Genomic DNA, 22,248 nt, shown 5'->3' on the forward strand with positions numbered 1-22,248 from the left:
GAAGTTCTTCCTGAAAATGCTGCTGCAGTAGGTATGATGTGTGAGAAGCCTGGCCATTTGCCTTTGTTTGCCTTGCAATGGCACAGATGAAAAATAGTTGGAAGAGAAATCTGAGGAAAGTTTCTGGAGGACAGAGCAAACACACAAAGAGATGAAATGAAAGAGAAAATTACAGGACCACTCTCCATAAAGAGAACAGGTAGAAGACAAGAGAGAAATAAATTCTCAACAAAATAGTACCCCCAATTTCCCAGAACAGGAGGACATAAGTTTCCAAATTAAACATGTCTATTAAGTATCAACCAGAAAAGAGAAAATTAGATTCCACAGTAAATCACAATATTGTGACATTTCAGAACAATGGAGATGAAGAGAATAGGCTACAAGTGTCGAGAGAGAGAGAGAGAGAGAGAGAGAGAAACAAAACCAAAAATAGGTCACATGCAAAGGAACAGAAATTAGAATGGCTTCAGACTTCTCAACAGCAGTGCTGGAATTTGGAAGATAATGGATCTATACCTTCAAAATTCAGAAGGAAAATTATTTCTATACTAGAATTCTATTCCTAGCCAAACTATCATCGTGTGAGAGTAACAGAAAAAAGCTTGAAGAGAAGCAAGATGCTTTTCAGGAAGCCACTGCTGGATATGCTTCAAAAACTGAAGGAATACACAAGATCCAGGAAATAGGTGATCCAAAAATAAAAAAGAGATGATAGGAATTCCCAGGAGGATGGTGAAGAAACATTCTAGAAGGATATTTTATAGTCTGGGTCTAATCATATTTCAAAAAGTTTTGAAAACTGGCCAAAAGTTTGGGGTTTGAATTAGTGATATGTATCTAGAAACTAAGTAAATGAACAAAAAGATGGCAGGGAAATAAAAAAGATGTGCCAAAAAAGAAAAGTAATCATGCTTTGTTCCATTGCTTACTTGGAAATAGCACTGCATAGTCACAATTATGTAATCGTGGGTTAATAATCTAACCAGAATTATGATTTATTTATATTAGGAGGATAGGAAATAAGAAGGGTACTATTTGGATAGGGGCATGTGAAAGAGAGCTAAAAACTCATTTTCTATAATAAGAAGTCAATAGATAATCCCTAAAATGGAAGAATCAAGAGATAATAATATAGACGTGTTATTTAAAGATAAGAAAATCAATACAAAATCAAACCAAAAAAAAAAAAAAAAAAAAAGCCTAAAGAGTTGAAAGTGGTTGCCTCTAGGAAAGAGAAAAAAGGGAGCAGGAGAGCTTATGTTTCTCATACTAAGTCCTTTAGAACTATTTCATTCTTCATTCTTTGTCCCAATAAACTGTGGGGGAAAATTAAAACTGAGAAAACAAAGTATTGTCAGGTGGACATTTTATCCCTATTTCAAAGACAAGGAAACTGGGGCTCAGAAAGTTTACACAATTAGTAAGTAGCAGAGGGGGAATTTTAACCTGGATCTGTGGCTTCTTAATTACGACAGCATAGCTAGTTCCTCTAGAAGGGAAAAGACCTACCATTTTGCACAGCATCTGTACATGTCAGGTCACATGCTAAGTGCTCTGCGTAATGCCACCTCACTTAAGACTCATAACAACTCGGAGAAATGGTTACTATTTTCATTTTACAAAGGCAGAATCAGAAGCTTAGAGAGGAAGTGGTAGAATCAGGATTTGAAGGGAGGTTTCAAAGCCCACGCTAGGGAGTCCATTGTGCTACATATTTTAATCCTCCCCATCATACTGAATGAGTTGGGGATACTGTCAACCTTTATATTCGATTCCTAAAGTTTTCTCAACATAACCCCTGCTTCTTTGGCCTGCTGTTATTGAGTCTCAAAAAATTCAACTCTGATTTGTTTGTTTTCTTTGGTGGATCTATGTAGGTAAAATGTTGTCTGACAGATTTCTCATTCTGTTACCTAACGTTCATTTAGGAGAACGGCAGTTTTCTGCTTGACTCACTACATCTCCAAGTGGAGATTTTGTATGAGGCATTAGCATTTCCCCTAAACTGACAATGAGAAAAGATCTTAGCGTGGATGGAAAACTGTCTGAACTTGATGTAAGATTATCCTTCCCAAGAATTAACAGCTCTCCTCTCCTAGTAGGAGCCATTATCTCAAATAACGGAAGTACTCTTTCCCTACATGGCTGAATAACAAGTGATGGTTAATTTATATCCCAAAGGACTTTCCTCAGAGAATCCAGAGGAGGAGTACACCACAGAAACAATGCCAACCCCAAACGTCCCAGTTACTCTATGTTACAGTGGTATGACTTAAGAGTGGCCATAAGTCCTTGCTTGCCCAGGACAGTCCTGGTTTATCTCTGTTGTCCCAGTCTATCAATAGCACCCTGTTAATTCTGATTTGGATGAAAAATTACATGATAGCCTGGCAATACTTCATCATTGCTCCCATTTTGGTATGCTGGCACAGAATCTTGATGCCAACATATGTGTTACCAAGCCAGTCCTGCATAATGGAGATGGATAAGGGGATATCTCACCCCCTTGGTATCCTCTCTTTCTAAGAGAAAACAAGCTTGCATTTTACTAACCTGACGTATTGTTTTGCATACTGTTTTTAAAATAAAGGCAACTTCACTTCCTAGGTGCTTTAAATTAAATCAAGTTATTTGACAAATGACAGCACCCTTTCCGTTGGACGTTATAGATAACCAGACGCAGAGCCAGGTGACACCTTTTGTAGGTTATTGATTAAGAGGAGCTGATATCCATCTTTCCAAGCACAGAATAATCCGCTGGCATTACAGAGATGATGGCAATCTTACAGAGAAGGTTAATCAGATACATGAGAAATCATACCTGCTCTTTGATAAAGTACAAGTCACTCAGAGATCAATTACAGACACCAGATGCCCACACCACTGTCTCTCAGAAAACAGAATTCGGGGCAGGCAGATACTAGTTTGTCAAAGACCTACTACAAAACAAGACATTCTGCAGGTTTGAACAGCTTTGCCTGCTGAGAGCATTGATTTGTGGGTTTTATAATACATGCACAATGGTAAACAACATAAATATAAGAAGTAGATATAAAGTAATGATTTACTTTTTCTGAGAAGAGAGTGACTAATCTTCAGTCCTCAGTGCTGCTACAAAAGCACTGCTGGATTTTTGATACATTTTTAGAGAACCATAGGAAGATACAAAGTTAAGCACGTTGAGACATTGCTCTTGGATAAACGTTAGTGGAGGCAATGGGAGGCAGGTAATGAAAGGACTAGAAGCACAATGATACTATCATTTAAAGGTAACTACTCAAGGCCAGGGGCTATTACTGCTTTACAGAGAGAATTCTAATTCTTACAACAGGTAGGACTTCCCATTTTATAGAGGAGGAAGCTGAAACTCCTAAAGATTAATTTGTCCCAGGTCACAGAGCTGCTCAGAAGGGTTGGAGTTGGTATATGAAACCAGGCTGTCAAACATCAAAGCCCATGTCCCTTTCACGGTGCCCCATTGAGAATCTCTATGTTTCCCTGGTCTATTACTTATTAATTTGCTCAGCTGTTACTTTAATAACAAGAATTTGCCAAGCTCCTTTGGGAGACAACGTGGTATAGTAGAAGGGGGCACAGACGACTGGGCCTTAGCTTGGATATGAAATTTACCCTTTCTAGTTTCCTTTGCAAGAAGAAGGAGCAGGAAGAGACAATCTCATCTCTTCCAAACATCTCAGAGGTCCTTTCAGATGGGCCATTCATTTATGAATAACTGTGAGAATAGGACGATTTTAACATGCTGCAAAAGGAGACCTGGTTATGTGGCCTATTCATTCATTCATTCATTCAAGAGATACTTACAGAGCACCTAATTCAGTGCAAAGCATGTGCTCAAGATTGTGGGCACAGGTCAGCAGTTCTGGTCCTCATGAAGCTTACATCCTAGTTAGGGTGATAGATGATGGATGCATAAATAAGCAAAACCAAAAAATATGTTTAGGTTATGAAAGAAATGAATCCGGTACTATGATAGAGAATGATAGGAAGAATTTGTTTTGATAAGATGGCCAGAGAAGATTTCTGAAGGAGATCTGAAGGATGAGACAGAGTCAGCCACGAAATAGGGGTAGGTAGGAAGAGAGTTTTATGATATAGAGAAAAATTATCCAAATATCTCATGCTATTATAATAATATGAACTACAAAGACAAACATGTACAGGTGCGTGCATACACACACACATACAGACACACACAAATACACCTTACTTCTGGAGGTATTTACATTATCAAAGCCCACTGGCAAAAAAACAAAAACAATAAAAAAAACATATAAATATATAAATAAATGAAACAGATGAGCCTCATTTTCTAGATGAGGAAATTGAGGCTCAGAGAGATTACGAATTTTTGTCAAGATAACCCAGGCTGAGAAACCAAACAGGCTAAAGTTAAGGTTATTTAAGCCCAGCTGGAGCAGACTCTACCATATTCCATAGCAATAAGGCTTGCTTTGGTCAATGTAACTGGTGAGATTTATATTCTTGAGAGCCCAACACACCAGTCATACTCCTTGTGTCTCAGCAAGATGGGCTCCAGGTAATCAGTTAAACCCAGTGACTGGCTACTGCTCCAGGGTGGCTTAGGAGATTTCACAGATTTTTCCAATCTGTACAAAAATGATAATAATAATACCTAATATTTATTATGTGTTTACCACATGGACAGGTACAATATTGAGCACTTTAAAGCATTATCTCATTTAATTTTCTCAACATCTTGATGAGGTAGGCATCATTTTTATTTTCAAGTATGCAATGGCATAGACAAGATGTTTGTAGAATATGACCATTTGGCCAGGTGCTGGAGCTCTCAATTGGCGGGCTGTGACCAGTAGTTAGAGAAAGAGAGGGTAATAAATATTTGAGTGCTGATATACACTAATTAATGTAAATATATTATCCAATTTAGTCTTCCCAACAATCCTATGTGGTAGATTCTGTTATACCCATTTTACAAGTTCATTTCGAACAGTTTGTAAGTGATAATGTTGGGATTTGAACCAAATTTGTCGATCTCAAAGCCTATATTCTTCCCCCTACAATATATTAGTAGAGAAGGGAACAGATGGACTATATTGGATGTACTAGAGAACTTCTCTGTCCAGTTACTATGCTCTTAATATCTGGCATGGCATCACAGGAATAGAGAGGAAGAGTGCTAAGAGTGTGCAGAGCTACAGTGAATGGAAGTCGTGCTGGGAGTACTCTCCAAGGATGTCTTCCAGGAGTAGAGTGGAGGGCTGTCATCACAGTAGAAGCAGGACTGGGAGAAGCACCTACGTAACTGAGAGTTGTAAAGCGGGTGATCCCTAAGAACACATCAAACTCTAGGAATTATACGATTCCTGGATATCACAGGTGGTAAATTTACTTCATTACTTCTTTTTTTCTTTCTTCTTTTTTTTAGTGTGCAAAATAGATCATTACTTATTTTTTCCTTTTGCATCGAGATATAATTCACGTAACATAAAATTCTCCCTTTTAAAGTACATAATTCAGTGGGGGTTTTTTGTATATTTACTATTTATGCAACCATTACTACCATCTAATTCCATAACGTTCCATGACCTCAAAAAGAAACGCTGTACCTATTAGGAGTCAGTCTCAATTGTCCGTTCCCCCATTCACTGGCAACAGCTAATCTACTTTCCATTGCTACGAATTTGCTTGTTCTAGACATTTCATGTAAATAGAATCATACAATATGTTGCTTTTTGTGTCTGGCTTCTTTCACTTAGCATCATGTTTCCAAGGTTCATCCATGTATCAGTAGCATGTATCATTAGCTAATTTCTTTTTATGGGTGAACAATAGTCCATTGTATGGATAGATCACATTTGGTGTATCCATTCATCAGCTGATGGACATTTGGTTTGGTTCCACTTTTGGCTAGTATGATTAATGCTGCTATGAACATTCATGTACAAGTTTTCATTGCTTTCTGATACATTTACACAGGGCTCAGTTTTAAAGTCAGTATGGGAAAAAAAGTTTTATATACTAAAAATTGTCCTTAGAAGTCCCACTGGAAGCCACCACCTTGAAATCAATTAGCTATCCAAATAAGCCAGTCTTCTCTCCAGCTTTCTTTCGCTATGAGCCCGCTGAAGTGGCTGGCTTGTGTTTGGTGGCCATATTGTATAAGATTAACATGTCATCAAACACTGGAATTCCATTCAGTGTCGTGAAATGATCACATTTTAAGAGGTACATGAAGATGGAGGCAACTGAGCCCAGTGTCCTTTCAGATCCTTATCTCGTGACCACTCGTGGCTGCACTGGTTGGTAAAACTGCCCACACCACTTAAATTGTAATTTTCCTCTTTCCTTCAGGGATCATAACCTGAATACATGTAAAATAAATGGTCATATAATGCAAATCTCTTGTACATGACACATTTCATCTCATTTTCTTCGGGAGCCTGAGTTAGAGGACCTCTGGATAGATTTTGTTATTGTTGCTGAGTGAAAAATAAATTGGAAATTAGTGGGCTTCATGCTTTATTCCAACTAAGTACTTTATCAAATCATATAAATTTAGAACTGGAAGAGGCCTTAACTCTCTCTATTCAATTCTTCATGTTACAGGTGAGGAAAGTGGAGTCTGGAGCAATGTGATCTACTTAGGCTCACACAATCAGCTGGTAACAGAGCTGGGGCAAGAACTCAGGTGGGCAGGACCTCAGTTCACTGTGCTTTCCGCTAGACCGCAATCATTCCCACATTCACAAAATTTAGAAAAAGTAGGTCATATCTTTTCCTCAAGTTTTTCACTATTCACAACCTTCGTAACATAGCATGTTGTCTATGGTTTTCTGTCTCTCTCTCTTTTCTGTGGTAAAGATGAACTATAATCCCCCCCAGGCTGGCAGGGAGTCCACAAAGATAAGTTAGACAAGGGAAAGAGCTATTTTGTCTGTAATTTATGGCTTTTCCTTTATACACAGAACTTTCCCAAACAGAGTGGTACACGAATGGCACCCTGGTTTTCTGGAGCTGAAGGCTAGCACAAATTTCGTCATCAAACACACTAGTCAGATCGATTACAAATATTCATGAAAATGAGTTTACGGGTATCTCATGACCACGATTTTCATACCATTAATCCACACTCTCCCTGTTTCTTTGGCAGTTGACAGGAATCCCCAGTCAGCAACTGGAACAAGCACAGTCTTTTTAAAGACAAGACTAATTTGTCTCCTGGTGAGAGGTGACAACCTGCCTCAATTTGCTTCAGATTTCTCAAAGATAATGACTTGTGTTTTCTTGTTCCAATTAACCACTGGCTGCTCCTGAGAAGACCATGTCCATTCAGATAACTGAGTTTCTATTCCCACTGATAACCTCCTGGTATAGATACGGGAGTGAAATGCAGATTTGGAGTAGAATCATGTACAGAATTATAAATAGCAAGATTTTCAGCATTCCTTTTTCCAGTTTTCTTCTCATATTCCCACCATGGTTAATTTGTATCTACTTAATAATCTAATAATTGGAAATAATCAAAAGGCCAGCCTTTTCTACAGAGTGATGACACTCACAATACTGCATATCAAATGCTTCAGAGGGCCTTGCAGTACCATCAACGTGTGATTTAGAGACATACAATAATAAGGAATAATGAGGTCTGGGATCAATTTAGAGAATATATGCCCCCTGTCTAAAGGCATTCTGATTCAAAAGTTTTAAACACTCTCACAGCCAAACAAAACAAGTCTGTAGGTTCAAGTCAAATTAGCCATGAGAGCCAACAATTTGCAACCTCTGGTCTATAGCTGACATTTAAACGACATTTAAACGGGAGATGTTTCCTAACACACTTCTCTCTCCTCCTCTCACTCATTCCTCCTTATCCAATGGTGAGTCTGGGGAAAAACAATGAAGAATTCTTGGCTCTGTGTCATTCTTCCTCCTGGAAGTGTGAAGGAAGCACATACATTGGGTTGATCTTCCATTCTATAAGTTTTGTAATGAGAGAGACCTGAGGTTGTACAGTGGTGCAAGTCTACCCAATTTGGAGTTCAGTCTTATGAAGCCCACTATTGCTATGTACCTAGCCACATTCTCATCTATCAGCTCTACCAGTAACGAAGGTGACATTTGATTGCCTTGACCTACCTCTCAAAGAGTTTAAAAATCAGGCAATGAACAAGGGTATTGTTTACTGAATTCCCTCAGATTCCAACATACGATTAAACAGAAAAGAGATTCTTTTATTGGACTCTATTTTAAGAATACATCACTCATAGTTAGCAGAATAACCTTTTCAACCCAGACTGCATTGCTGATTATGGATAAATTCATGCTGGGACAAAAAAACGGAAAGACTGCAATAAGAAAACAAAGTCAATGTGACAGAATTAACCTAGGAGCATGCTTTTGCTCAGGGGTAGAAAAATAAAAGGGCAGAAATACATTTTCAAAACCATAAAATCACAGAATGGTAACATTTCAGAGTTGGGAGGTTCATATGGGTGAACATTTACAAAGTCACCTGAGTAAGCCCTGAGAATGCTAAAATGACTAGAAATTGCCCCTTACAGGCCGCTCAGACCACACATTCCCATCTGATGCAAGGATTCTTTCTGCAATGTTTCCCCAGAGTAGTCGTCCAGTCTAGACCTGAACATCATTAATAATAGAAAAAAATCACTAGTTTCATCTTTTGCAAGGTCTAATTATTTGAAGCTTTTCCTTTTATTGAATAAAAATAATACCCTCTGCTCCAATACTTACTACCCATCTATTCTAGTACCGCCCTTTGATATCACATACAGTTTGATAGCTCTTTAAACATTTGAAAACATTAACTATCGTTTCCCTTCCACCTTCCATAAATTCTCTTCTTTGGCTTAACCAGCCTCAGTTTCTTCAGCTGCGCCTCCTTTCATAATTCCGGTCATTTTTCTCTAGACTGATTTTAAATTTGAATGTCTGAAAATCAAAACACAATCTTCCTCCAGTTGTATTTTCACCAGTACTACAGTAGATTTTTCCCTCTCTTATTTTGGATACTCTATTAAGTTATAGATTCAATTTGCTTTTTTTTTTTTTAAAAGCATAGAATATTGTTGACTCATCCATGATCTTACAGTCAACTAAGACCTTTAATACACTGCCTGACCCTAAAATTTGACTCTCTCCTCCTGATTTTTGGGGCCAAGTGCAAATCTTTACATTTGCCACTATTAATATTGTTACATTTGGTTCGTATGAATATCTTTTCAAGGTAATTTTGAGTACTGATTCTGTCATGTCATCTATTCCTTAATGACTCATGATTAGAAAACCTACTCAGCATATTATTAGTAACATCATGTGTCACTAATAAGAAATTTCAATAGGAAAAGGTTAAGAAAGAAGACAGAGGGATGGCTAGGGATCTCCCTCCCAGGTTGACACTGATGACCTAATCCACACTTTTGGACTGAGACATTGTAACCAATCTTCCAAACTATTGTCCAGCATCCTCTCCCTATCTTGCCCACATAGGTATCACGATAGATTTTTTTTTAAAGGAGTCTTGCTGATGCTATTTTGACTAGCAGGAGAAAGAAATATATTTATAAGAAAATAAGGCTCGTCTTTATATCTTGTTCAAAAATCTATGCTGGTGGAAAGATATAATGAAAAAACAAGTTACAAAACAGTGTGTACAGGATGATGTTTTTGTGATAAGGATACTTATTTACAGATTTGAAGACAGATGATACAAATTTAAATATACACACACAGACACACACACACATATATGCATAAATATATATGCATGCCTAGATATTATTCTGGAAGAAAATATTTAAAAATATTTATGTGGATTTCTCTGAATGATGAGATTATCTTTTTTCTAACATTTCTACAAACAACATGGATTATCACATACTTAAAAAATAATTGAAAAAAGTCCCATGCTGCTGATAACCACTTTTCTTTCTAAATTCTCTTAGAAGATGTAAAATTTCCCCTAAAGTGGGTGTCAAGATCATTAAGGTACAGTTGCTGAAATCTCTCTTCTTTCCATTAAAAGGAAAATAAAAATATTTGCCTCTCTGTTGTCCACAGTTCCTGAAATACAACTGACAGTGTTTCAGTGGCCTCCTCTCTGGATGTTTCTCATCTCACCTTTCCATTGTATTTTCCCTGAACGTGCTGGGGGCTTTCACACCTTTGGGCCATTAGATAAACTTCTTCTGCCTGGGATTACCTTTACATTTTTTAACCTAGTGAACTCTTACTCATCTCTTAATTCCCAGTTCAATTATCACCTTTACCCCCTTAGTAAGTTACTCACTCCTTCCTTTGTGTTCCTTCTATACTTGGAACTCAGCTCTGTTTCTTTGCCTCTCAGTATCCACTCCTAGACCGCGAGCTCCCAGGTTTGTGACCTGTGCTGTATGTAAGCATTCCCTGGGGAACTTGTTAAAAATGAAAATTCCTGGGCCTCACCCTGGAGATTTTTGTTCAGCAGGTCAAGAGGAGGGTCCAAGAATGTGCATTTATTAAAAAACCTGTAGGCAATTCTGATGTTTGAGGTCGATGGCCCACCGTGTCTAGACAGAGGGAAATGGCTATGTCTTCTGTATTTTTTGACTATTTCCTAATATTTAGACTGCATCAGAGTGTTCCCTCACCAATTATGCTGGTCTTTATAAATTAATTTCCTTTGTCTTATCCATCAAGAAATGTTAGTGCAAATAGCATGGTGACCAGATATTTTATTTATGCTGTGGGCAAAGCCAATGGACACAGATATATGTTACATCAGAAGAGATCAGAGGAAAGCATATATGGAAGAGAAGGCAATTCTGATTAGACCCTTTGAATCCCACTCTTCTAGGTAGAATTCAAGCTTCACTTACATCTATAAGCAGTTCTACTTCTGATGAGAGGGAAAGAGGGAAACAGTTAATGTGGTAATAGGTGACATGTTTTCCAGTTTGAGAAATTTACAAAGCAGATGTTGCTAATCTTCACTTAATAACATGTCTTGCACATTTGCACACTGATTACAGAACTGCTAGAAGGCCACGTAAAAGCCACTGTTGCTCTAAATGTTCTGCTTACATTTCCTCTCCCATAACCAGTAACCTACTTTCAGCTCTTCAAATGGCTGCATAAAAGAGACAACCATTTTAACCTTTTAGAAATGGATCTTGCTAGAGTAAATCAGAGAGAGATGATGGAAATGTTAATTAACTCGCTTTCATCTTGGTCAGATTCTGTATTTAACCTAAAGGCCTATAGTCTTTTGGGCGGTTTTCTTAGATTTGATTGCCTATGACAGCCAGAGAAATTCAATCACAGTTTAGTGGGGTTACTCCTGTGGGAGAGCAATACCCCTCCTGTCTCTGGCACGGAAAACAAATGTGAAGGAAGGAAGGTGAGAGTCACTCATGAATTATTCTGACACATCTCTTTCCTGGTTCAGGATTTGTAATAGACTAAACTTTCCTTTTCAGAGTTGGGACCAAATGTTGGCTTCCCCCACGGGACCACTTCTAAAATACAAGGAGACCAAAGACTTAAAATACATACACACACACACACACACGCAACCCTGTCTCTGAGAGATCACATCCACATAAAACCAGTCTGTATGACAAAGCATCATTCTCAAACCATAGGAAGTTCCAACATTTAGGAACAGAAGACAAAACTGCTTAATTTTACTTTCCATTTTATTTATTACACAATGAGCCATTTAAAATCCATTTCAGCTTTGAAAATTAGAAAAAAGAAAACACAGCATAGTTGAAAACAAACCACATTGAACTTTAAACATTTTATGGACTGAAAAGCTCAACATAAACCATTTTTTTTCCTTTAGGAGGGTAAGAGCTTTATGGTATGATATAAGATGACAGATGTAACCTAAATGGATGTGCATGAGAAACAGATGGATGTTTACTTATGTATTTGAAAAATATATAACTTTAATAATGCTGGGGATGTGTTCAGAAGTGGTAGCAGAGGTAGGTCAGAGATCTATGCTTTTTAATATCAACTTCCTCTCGAGTAAGGATTTTATCACATTAATAGCTAAATCATACTGATTGTAAAACAGCTGAAATGAGGCAATTAGTATGGCCTATGACAGCCATGAAGAATGAAACATGTGAGGTTTTCAGTGCAAGCCAGATGGATATCTTCAATATACTTCTTATTATTTGCTTGTGGTAATAAGTTCAATTAAACTGAATCACTACAACACAAGTCTTTTTGAATTGCCGGAAAAGAAATTAATTATGTGCTTCACATTTAATGAAGCCAAAGAGTCATATTCTGTTTGCCTTTGTTGTTTGTTTTGTTTATCTTGATTGGTAAGTATTCATTAGGAAATAAATTATTTATTTCATTCTACAGTAGAGTTTTTTCCTTAAAAGAAAGTATTTGGATTAAACAGGTTAACTATCACTAGGTAATAAGGTTTTATTTATCCTGCAATATCTAGGAGAGAAGTAGAAAATCAAATGCATCGTTTGGATGATACTGACTGCAATGTCTGACCATGTAGAAGAAATCTTACCTGAGGTCTTCCTTTTAATTTGAGATATTATACATATAAAAATACAAATTTTTTTTTTACCAATACTCCTATTCCCACTTCCAGAATTAATAGTCTTTAACAATTTTTATAGACCTCCAGCCTTTTCCCCCTCTGACTATACATTAAAAATTTACCCAATTAAAATATTGCTAATACAGTTAAAGTCCTTTCAGGTAATCTCGCTCCAGATGTCCCCCCTCAAAAATACTATCATGAGTTAGTGCTTATGTTGAACATGTATTTTTATGTTTAAACATTACATGGTATTATTTTCTATTACTAATTTTCTATTAAATCATATTACATGTATTATGTGAAATAATACCATATGTATTATTCTTTAATTTGTTCGTATATGTTTTTTGTCACTACTAAGAACTTAGTGAACATTTTTGCAAGTCTACCTCAGAACATGTATAATTTCCTCAAAATACCCAGAAATGGAATTGTTGGGCCATGGAGATTACACTTTTTCAATTTTACTCACTCTTCACAGTGTCTATTCCAATTTGCATTCCTACTCATAGTGTGCAGAGTACCATTTTCCTCACGTTATCACCAACAAAAGGTTTTGTTAGATGTTTATCTTTTGCCAATCTTATATGTAAAACATCGTATCACACTGGTGCTTAAATTTGCATTTCCTTGATTACCAGTGAAGTTAATGTTTTTTCAAAAGCTTGTTGGCCCACAGCATGTCTTTTACACCAAAAGCAAGAACGTGAAGCCTGCCTTCAGCATAGAGGCCTTCCTACGAAAGGGCAGAATCGGCATAGAGAAATACAATAGTTAAGGAATTACATCTTCCCTCTAGACCAAGGATGGAGAAATGATGGGCAGAATGGAGTCACGGTAGATGGTCATGGTGTGCAATCTTAATAAACTTAAATTTCAGTGTTATAAAAGGTGAGAAGCTCTTTTACAGAGAGAATTGGACAGAAGGGGAATCACTCTATCCATGATTGATATTGCTAAAGGCACACTATTTGTTAAATCTACGTGGCTCTCATTAGGGCTCACAAGAATGTCAGGGGAAATAATTATGCTCTGTTTCAAGATCTTGTTTCATGTCTTGGTAGAAAGAGATTTCCAGGTGATGTCATGCTCTGTGAACACAGGAAGAACAAGAGGCACAGCTATCTATCCTTTCTTTAGGATTCTCCTATCTTAGCTGTTGCAAACTCCAGTGTGGCAGGTCTTCTTAGATCTAACAGGATCTAGTATTGGAATATTCTGGTCACTGTCCTTCTACCAAGGGACCTATCATAATTAGCATTTAGTTCTTCTAACAACTAACTTTTCCTTCCTACTCTAGATGCCTTGGGTCAGAATTTGTGTTAACCCTATTAGAAAGACCCTTAATTATCGCCTAGAAATAATTGGTTCCAGTGGAAGACATCTAATTAGGTTGAAGTTCATTCTGTTATAAGGGCCCAACGTTAAAAGCTTTTGTTGTGGGTTAGCAGCCAGATGTCATTGCTGGTTACTGATTTCTGATTGATCCCCAGTCAAATATGGATAAAGCCTTGAATAATTTTACATAGAAGATATGAGCTGCTTCAAATTCATTTCCAAGAAAGGTTTCAATTGAAAAGACATGACATTATTGTATCGGTCATGCCCAGCATGGAAAGGTTGACATTTCTCAATATCCTACAGTTAAAACAGAAGAAGAATTTTATATAGTGCACTGTAGTAATGCTGTAGACACTCTGTGGTGTTGGTAAGAAAATTTCCTTTCTGTCTGCTACATGTACATATTGGTAGCATCTTTTCTTCTAAACATAAATAAACTCTTGATGAGATGGACAATGAGCACTAATTCTGGCAATGAAGAAATCAATTAAATGTTCAGTAAGCCACAGAAGCATCTTTACTTTACAGGGATGGAGAATAAGAATACAAAGTAATTTCTTGTTAGGAGTAGATGTGGTCTTAGTTAAATTGTACTGAGAACATTTTTCCTATCAAAGATAGTTAAAGTACAAATTATTTTTTTATTATTATAAAAGTAACTCTGTGCATTGAATAAAAAAATTTTAAACAAACAGAAGAACAAAAAGAAATCTTTTCAAATCCAGGTGAAATGAGGGTAAAATTTGTATAGGGCAACTTCAAAAGAAAAAACATATATATTAAGAAAAGAACAACCTGCAGCCTGAGAGGTGTGTAAGCTTAACATGGAACAGTTCAACTGATTTAGGCTGGGGATAGTGGAAAGCTCAGGAAGTGATTAGTGTCTTAAAAAACCTCAGTTGATGTATTTTGTGCTTTAGGATTTTTCCTGGCCTGACAGTCTGGTTCCAGCAGTGTGAGGCCTCCTCAAATCCTGAACAATCAAACTGAATACACTGTTCCAGTGTCTGCCAAGTTATTATTCTCCTCTCTCTCAATCAATGATCTGATCGCCTCCCTTCTGGATTTTCCACTTATATCCAAGTACTGAGGTCAACCCTTTTGGGGTGAGGCTAAGGTTCTGGGAAAGAAATTTCCCTACCAATTCCAGCTTGTTATCACACTCAAGGCATCTGACATCAAGGAGATGTGAAAATTTCCAGTATGCAAGATCAGCATGAGGGGCATCACCTAGCTAAGCTACATCTTGGACCAAATTGTGAGGATCTGTCTGGGGAAGCGAAAAAGTTATCAGAAGAAGGGATCAGTAAGACATTTGCCATAAAAAACTAAACAGTAAATATTTTAGGCTTTGCTGGTCAAGAGGCAAAATTGAAATATTATGTAGGTACTTATATATTATAAGGTCTCCGAAGTGACTACTCAACTCTGCTGTTGTCATGCAAAAACAACCAGTCAATACATAAACAAATGACATGGCTGTGTTCCATTAAAACTTCATTTATGGACGCTGAAATATGAATTTCACAAAATTTTCATATCTGAAAATATTATTATTATTTTGATGTTTTCCAACCAATTAAATATGTAAAAACTATTCTTAACTCCTGGCTATACAAAAATAGGCAACTGGCCGGATTTGGTTCACGGGCTATAATTTGCCAACTCCTGAAAATGCAATGTTCTCAAACTTTGGTGTGTATAAGGATCAAGTAGGCTGTTTATTAAAAATAGCGTTTTTTAGGTCTCCTCCCTAGAGATTTAGATTTATTAGGTTAGGGGTGAGGCACCAGGAATCTGTATTTCTATTAAGCAGTCTACTAAACTTTCACTTTCTAGGTGGCATGTACAAAGTTCTTTGATGTAGGACAGGGTTTCTCAAAGTACAGACTGGAACCACCAGCCACGGATTTCCTCAAGGTTGTTTTGGATGTAGTTCAGCAAGATAACTATGGTAACAGCATCCATGGCTTAAAGCCCTGCATTTCATTTCGAGCCCTGGAGGTGATCAATAGGAGCTAGGGTTGCTATTACGCTAGTTATCTTGCTGAACTATATCCAAGACAAATACTCTAAGTTACTCTTCTCTAGGACTGCTACTTAAAAATATCTGTCATATGAAACCTGCACAGAAAGACACTGTGTCACGCAAAACGGCATGCTTTTACACTGCTATAGAGATAAAAGTGAATTAGTAAGTACAATATTGCATGTAAATGAGGTCTGCCCTCCATACAGTTCTTAAAGATGTTGACAAAATGATGTCACTAAAGAATGTCTTTGTTTAAAGGTCAAATATTATTCTTTCTGTTAGGATTCAGGGCTCTGACTTTAGAACTGTTCTTGCTTAAAATTAAACTGCAAATCCCAAATATACTATAACCATCTTAAAAAATAAAATCAGTAAAACTTAGAAATTCAGATGATGGGATGATAATCAAGAGCCCCCCTGGGCACCTGTCAGAATTCTGCAGTTTGGGAGCCTGCTCATGCATAATCTGAATATTTATCCATTTTATGGTTTCTTGCTAGAAAAAGCTCCGGTATCTGGAGTAGGGGATTTGTCTCCTCCTTCTCCTCCTCTACTTATTGAGCCTGTGTTTAACACAATCTTCAGCCTCTCTCCAAAACAGGGCGGGGGAGAGAACTGGATTTTAAAAGCGTTGTTAATGATAGAATTACTGTAAAAAGCTTAGAGAAGATGTGTTCTGATGTCTGACCTTCACAGTGTTTTAATCCCAGACATATGATGAGATCAAAAGGAATACAACCACATTTTAAGGTTAGAGAACACCTTCTCTGATAAATTAGTCCCTTTGTAGATCTCAAAATTGAATTAAAATACAGCACTCACTCATATTTTGTGCTAAACTGTTACTTTTGCATTAAAAGTGCACGGCTCAAGCATTTTGATGTGCGATTCAGTACTTGGCACAGTTCACATGGAGTTCAGAATGGTTTTCCCTGCCTTTATCGTGCTTTATGGGGCAGATTTCTAAATTGTATTTCTCAGTTTATGTTAATGTCCTTCTCAGAGACCTGGCAGTCTGAATGCCCCTCTGCACACACACGTACTTCCCATTAATGCTAATGGGAGTCAGAACCAAGCCCTCGGAGATGAATGTTCTCTCAAATATCTTCTGACCTTACCCAAAGTAATAGGATTGTTAACTCCTGTGAACATATTGACCAGATAGAGCTCACCTCTCTCTTTTTTCCCCCCGTCTCATCTAGAAGAATGATATAAGAAGCAGAGGACTTCTGTGGAGAAACTGACTGCAGTCGAGTACCAGCAGCCAAGCCCAGAGAGAACTCTTACTTTGAAACAAATAAATTCTGCCTGGCAATCGGGCAGGGAACCTCACACCTACACATCTCTGCTTTCCTCTTTTCATAGGCCACCAGGCTCTTCCTGCCCCAGTCCTACTCTTTCTCCCATCTATTAAGAAATTTCCATTTTTAAAGTGGTCCACATGCCTCAGCAAAACATGTGGCCAGCACAGGCACGGTATACTGATGCTGTCACATGTCCCTCAAATTCCTTTCCATAAGTCCACTAAAACTCTCCTAAAAATTGCCACTAAATCATATTTCCAAATCTTCATATACCACCTTCATGATTTTTTACATATTCCCTCATAACAATGCATATTTAATACTTTTCTTTATACTGACTCACTTTACTCAAATATATTTTAAAATAATTCTTTTAATCATTGCCATTAATGGAAATCTAGTGTTTTCCTAATACACACTGAAAGGAACAAAAATTATTAAAATAAAAAAACAGTTTATGAACTGCCTAAAACTATCTATTATACCATACTTGGGAAATCACTGTTTACATTTTACTATAAGGCAAGAAATAAAGTATTTAGTTTCTTAAAATAGGTAGAAGTTACTATCTCAACAACATTTATATCCACCCTAAAAATGAAGTGACCGTGGCATATTTCATCAGTGGTCTATCTGTAAGCTTTGCACCATCATTCAGTATAAGACGAGTTCAGGGAGCTGCACAAGTAGTTGGGAATGGTTTTGTCCTGGGGCTGGTGGTCCTGCTGAGATATGAACTCTAATGAGAATCAGAGGACCTTCCTTTCTGCCAACTGTCTTGAAAGCCAAAGAAGTCAAGGCTTATAAGAAGGACGATAATCAAATACAGGACGTAACTTGTTCCTACATGTAAAAATACCCCACTTTCAGCAATATGGAACAGCATACATATGGTTTCTATGTTTAGATGTTTATAATCTTTCATACTCTCAGTCATTTCTTCGTGGCAGGCTCACTTCTCTTTGCTAATTATTCTAACAGGTTGGGGGTGGAAACATCGTAAGTTTTCATTTCACTAAGATTTTGAATGTACGTATAGCCATTTTATTAAAATATAAACAACAGCAACAAAACTACTACTATTTCCTAAGTGCCAGGCACCATGTTAAGCACTTAACACAGATTATCTTAGTCACAAAACAACCACATGAAGTCGTACTGCTATTATCCCCACACAGGTTAATCACCTTGTCCAAGGTCACAGAGCTGGTAAGTGGGAGAAATGAAATTCAAAGACAGATCTCTCTGACTCTAAGCCCTGTCCCTTACTCACTACTTAAGACTGCTGCCTACTATTCTCTTGTATCTCCATAACTAGCAAACAATCTATAACAGGTCCTAGCTCTGCAACAACTAACCAGCTCTGAAACCTTGGGATCCCTCCTGGTCCTAGTTGATTACTAAGTTTTCTTTTGTAGTTGAGATAGCCATACATTAGCAAAGACCTCTATCTGGAATTTTCCTTTATAAATATTATCTAACCTCTTTTTCCTTTTCCCTGTGAAACAAAGTGAACACATAGTCAGTCATACACCTGTGCTATTGCTCTGAGTGAATAATTAATAGACTGAAATAGCTAAAGTCAATCTAAATACAGATTTACTTATGACTCTCGGACTTCCAATTTTCTATCTGCATAGACAAGTACGTTTATGATAAAAAGCCTTCCCTAAATGGTAGTAATATATAATTAGGTTATTTTTAGCCTTCTTCTTTAAATTAAAATTGAGGCAAATATTCTTTTTGGATATTTTTATTTGCCTTGGACTATCTCACTTCACAAAGGGAGCTACCAAATGGGCGAGAAGGAAATAATATGATATAACCCATCCATATTCATTATGGAGAAACAGGAAAAATGAATAAAAAGATTTCCTGGTGCAGGAGAAAGAATCAAGTGGAATACAGAATCAGGATTTCTTGGTTCACATCCCTCTTCTGCTACTGATGACCTTGAGAAAGTCACCAACCTGAGTCTTATCTTCCTCAGTTATATCATTGCCAAGATCCCTTCAACTTAAAAATTCTATGACTTGGCAAGATATAAAGTGATAGAAATGCAAATGAATGTTAATTAAAATCTCATCCTCCCCCCCCCCCCCCAAAAGCCCCAGTAGATAGTTGTATGTCATAGATGCACATCCTTCTAGTTGCTGTACATGGGACGCGACCTCAGCATGGCCGGAGAAGCGGTACGTCGGTGCGCGCCTGGGATCCGAACCCGCCGCCAGCAGCGGAGCACACGCACTTAACCACCAAGCCACAGGGCAGGCCCAAATCTCATCCTTCACAATTCTTAGTATTTTCATCCCATCCCACCAACCTGGTGTTGAAATAGACTCATATCGTGTGCTGTGCTAAGAGCATAAAGGACTTTCTGTCATAAACTATAAAGCACCCAGTCTACGGTACGTGGAAAATTTTATTTCCTTAAAACTGACAGGGTTGGCTGGGTGACTAAAGCAAAGCACAGAGGTGATCAAAGCCCTTTATTAGGATAATAATCCATATCCATATCTCTGAATAACCAGGGTAGCTCTTTTAAAAATAGCCAATGTCATTGTTTAAACAGTGTTTGCTAAAAATAGTATTTGAGTTGTGGGTTTTCAATTTGTTAGCACAGTGTTCCTAGACATGAATTTCAAATCTACAGAGACTTGAAAGAAATTTAATTAAAGGATTGAAGATAACATTAGTTACAATACTATAATAGATACAATGGCTGTAATTCTCAAAATTGTATTGGATGATTCCGAAAGAAGATAGCCTTTCAATCACATTCATTACCAGCAGTTCTCTAAGAATTATTAATCATATCATGTTTGCCATGATGAATTAATTTAGCAACACAGTGATATCTGTACCTATTAATATGAATGATGCCACTTCTATAGATTACATTACTAGAAATGAGGACACAAATATTAATGTGTGTGTTCTCTCGGTTAGTCATTACCTTTTACTACCAAGTTTCCAGTACTGCTAGCAGTTCCAAAATGGTTAGTGGCTATACAGGTATAACTCCCAGCATCTGATTTAGTCACATTGACGATTCTGAGACTTCCATCTTCAGAAATGGTAATTCTGAAATCAAAGCAAATAAACCAAAAATGGTAAGTTTATCTCATATGACTAATTGGAAATTTTTTTCTGTCATTCTGTCATCTTTCAAACTATAAATCATGGCTACATCATTTGACAGCCTCATCTTTATTTAGGATATTTGTCTACATACACATAAATATAATTAGGACATGTGACTTATTTAGTATTTTTAATACTTTTCTTGCTAAAATGGTCTCAACATTCTGTTGGAATAACTATTAAAAACATTAGATAGGTTGTAACCATTCTCTCTTTGGCAGCTCTAACCACATTATTGTAGATCGCCATTAGTCTTAAAATTGCCAATGAGGAATAAGGAAAAAATCCCTTGATTGGCCACTTTATGCATTTTCATTGAAAGTGTTTTCTTCTAGATGAGAGGCTTAAATTAAATGAAGTATTATTAAGCATATTTATTTCTGAAATATGTCAGACAATACATTTTTAATGAGATGCAACAATTGAACTTAAAAAAATTAAAATACTCCACAATATGGTATGATTTTGGCAGAATAGCAAATGCAGATGGCACATTTCAGGCACTACAATTAGGGACCATTATCTACTACCTGGTGGGAAGGTAATGCTTTCACTGGCAAACACAAAAGCTTGACCAGGAAGGATTCTAGAGAACACTGTTGTCAATATGACTACAGCAGAAGAGGAAGATGCAAAGATGAATAAGACATACAGCTGTGAAAGTTGTACACAGTTAGCTCATTCAGGTAAATGTCTGTTCAGTCTCTACTATCTCTTTCAAATCTACCCATTTCTTTGGATCTCTTCTGCTCTCCTTCTCGCCCAGCCTATCAAATGATCTGCCTCCTAAATGATCTGCCTATTCCTACTCTTACCCCTCAGATGCATTCTTCAGTCAGTGGCCAGGTGATCTTTTAAAATATAAATCAGATTACAACACTTGCCAGGCTTAAAGACCCTACCTTGGCTCCCCACTGCATTCAGAATAAATTCCTTTCTAGAACCTACAAGGCCTAATGGATCTGGCCTTTGCCACTCTCTTGCCTACTTTATTTTATTCTAATCTTTCTACCCTTCAATGAACTCTAGTCACACTGGCTTTCTGCAAGTTCCTAGCGTGTCTGAAACCCTTTCCGTCTCAGGGCCTTCCTATTTGCTGTTCTGCCTGCCTCGACATCAGGACATAGCTGCCACCTTCTCACCCTCTCAGGACCTCAACATAGAGGTAGCTTTTTCTTATAGACCTTTGCTAACTCACATTTCTAAAGTGGATTTCCCTGTTATTCTCTTTTCCTGCAGCCACTTTATTTCTTCCCATTAAACACAATCTAGAAGTTTTGTTTACTTGTTAACCGTCTTAACACACGGAATATTAGCCTCCCTGAGGGCAGGGACTGTGTTTGTATTAGGACTCAATCTCCGGGATCTAGTACATAGGATGACATGTAGTAGATGTCCTGCAAGTATCTGTTAAGTGACTGAGTGAATAAGTAAATAAATAAATATTCTAAGAGAAAAATCAATAATGTGTTATAGGAATTCAGAGTGACTGAACCGTCAGGCACTGGTGCCAGCCTTAACAGAGTCCTTTACAAATATCTGAAACAAGGAGTCTAGGATGGGCATAAATTCACTTAGAACTTTTGGCTAAAAATTTTAAAACCACAGGTGAAGATTTAAATACACTGGGTAGCACATGCTGTATATACTTTTCATGAAGGCTCTCAGGGATGGAGAAGCTATAGACTTCCTGAGGACCTGTTCCAGGTTCTGTGATCACACTGAAGAGAAGATATGAAGGTGTAAGAACTCTACAAAGGATTTTGGAGTCAGAAGGATGGGTGTTTAAATTCCAGTTCTGTCAGTTCTAGCTGTTGTGACAGGAGGCAACTTTCTTAACT

General features: G+C 37.3%; 1 protein-coding gene across 8 annotated transcripts in view; it reads right to left on the reverse strand.

The window, feature by feature from the left end:
- The window catches only part of CNTN4 (contactin 4), an 891,804-nt gene that overhangs the window by 47,098 nt on the left and 822,458 nt on the right, over positions 1 to 22,248 (reverse strand). For all 8 annotated transcript variants that reach the window (XM_058563517.1, XM_058563546.1, XM_058563510.1 and 5 more), the window contains one exon: positions 20,220 to 20,347. In XM_058563517.1, coding sequence (XP_058419500.1) covers positions 20,220 to 20,347 — 128 coding nt within the window. The remainder of the gene's footprint in view (positions 1 to 20,219; positions 20,348 to 22,248) is intronic.

This window comes from Diceros bicornis, chromosome 2, assembly GCF_020826845.1.
Source record: "Diceros bicornis minor isolate mBicDic1 chromosome 2, mDicBic1.mat.cur, whole genome shotgun sequence".
NCBI classification, from domain to species: Eukaryota; Metazoa; Chordata; class Mammalia; order Perissodactyla; family Rhinocerotidae; genus Diceros; species Diceros bicornis.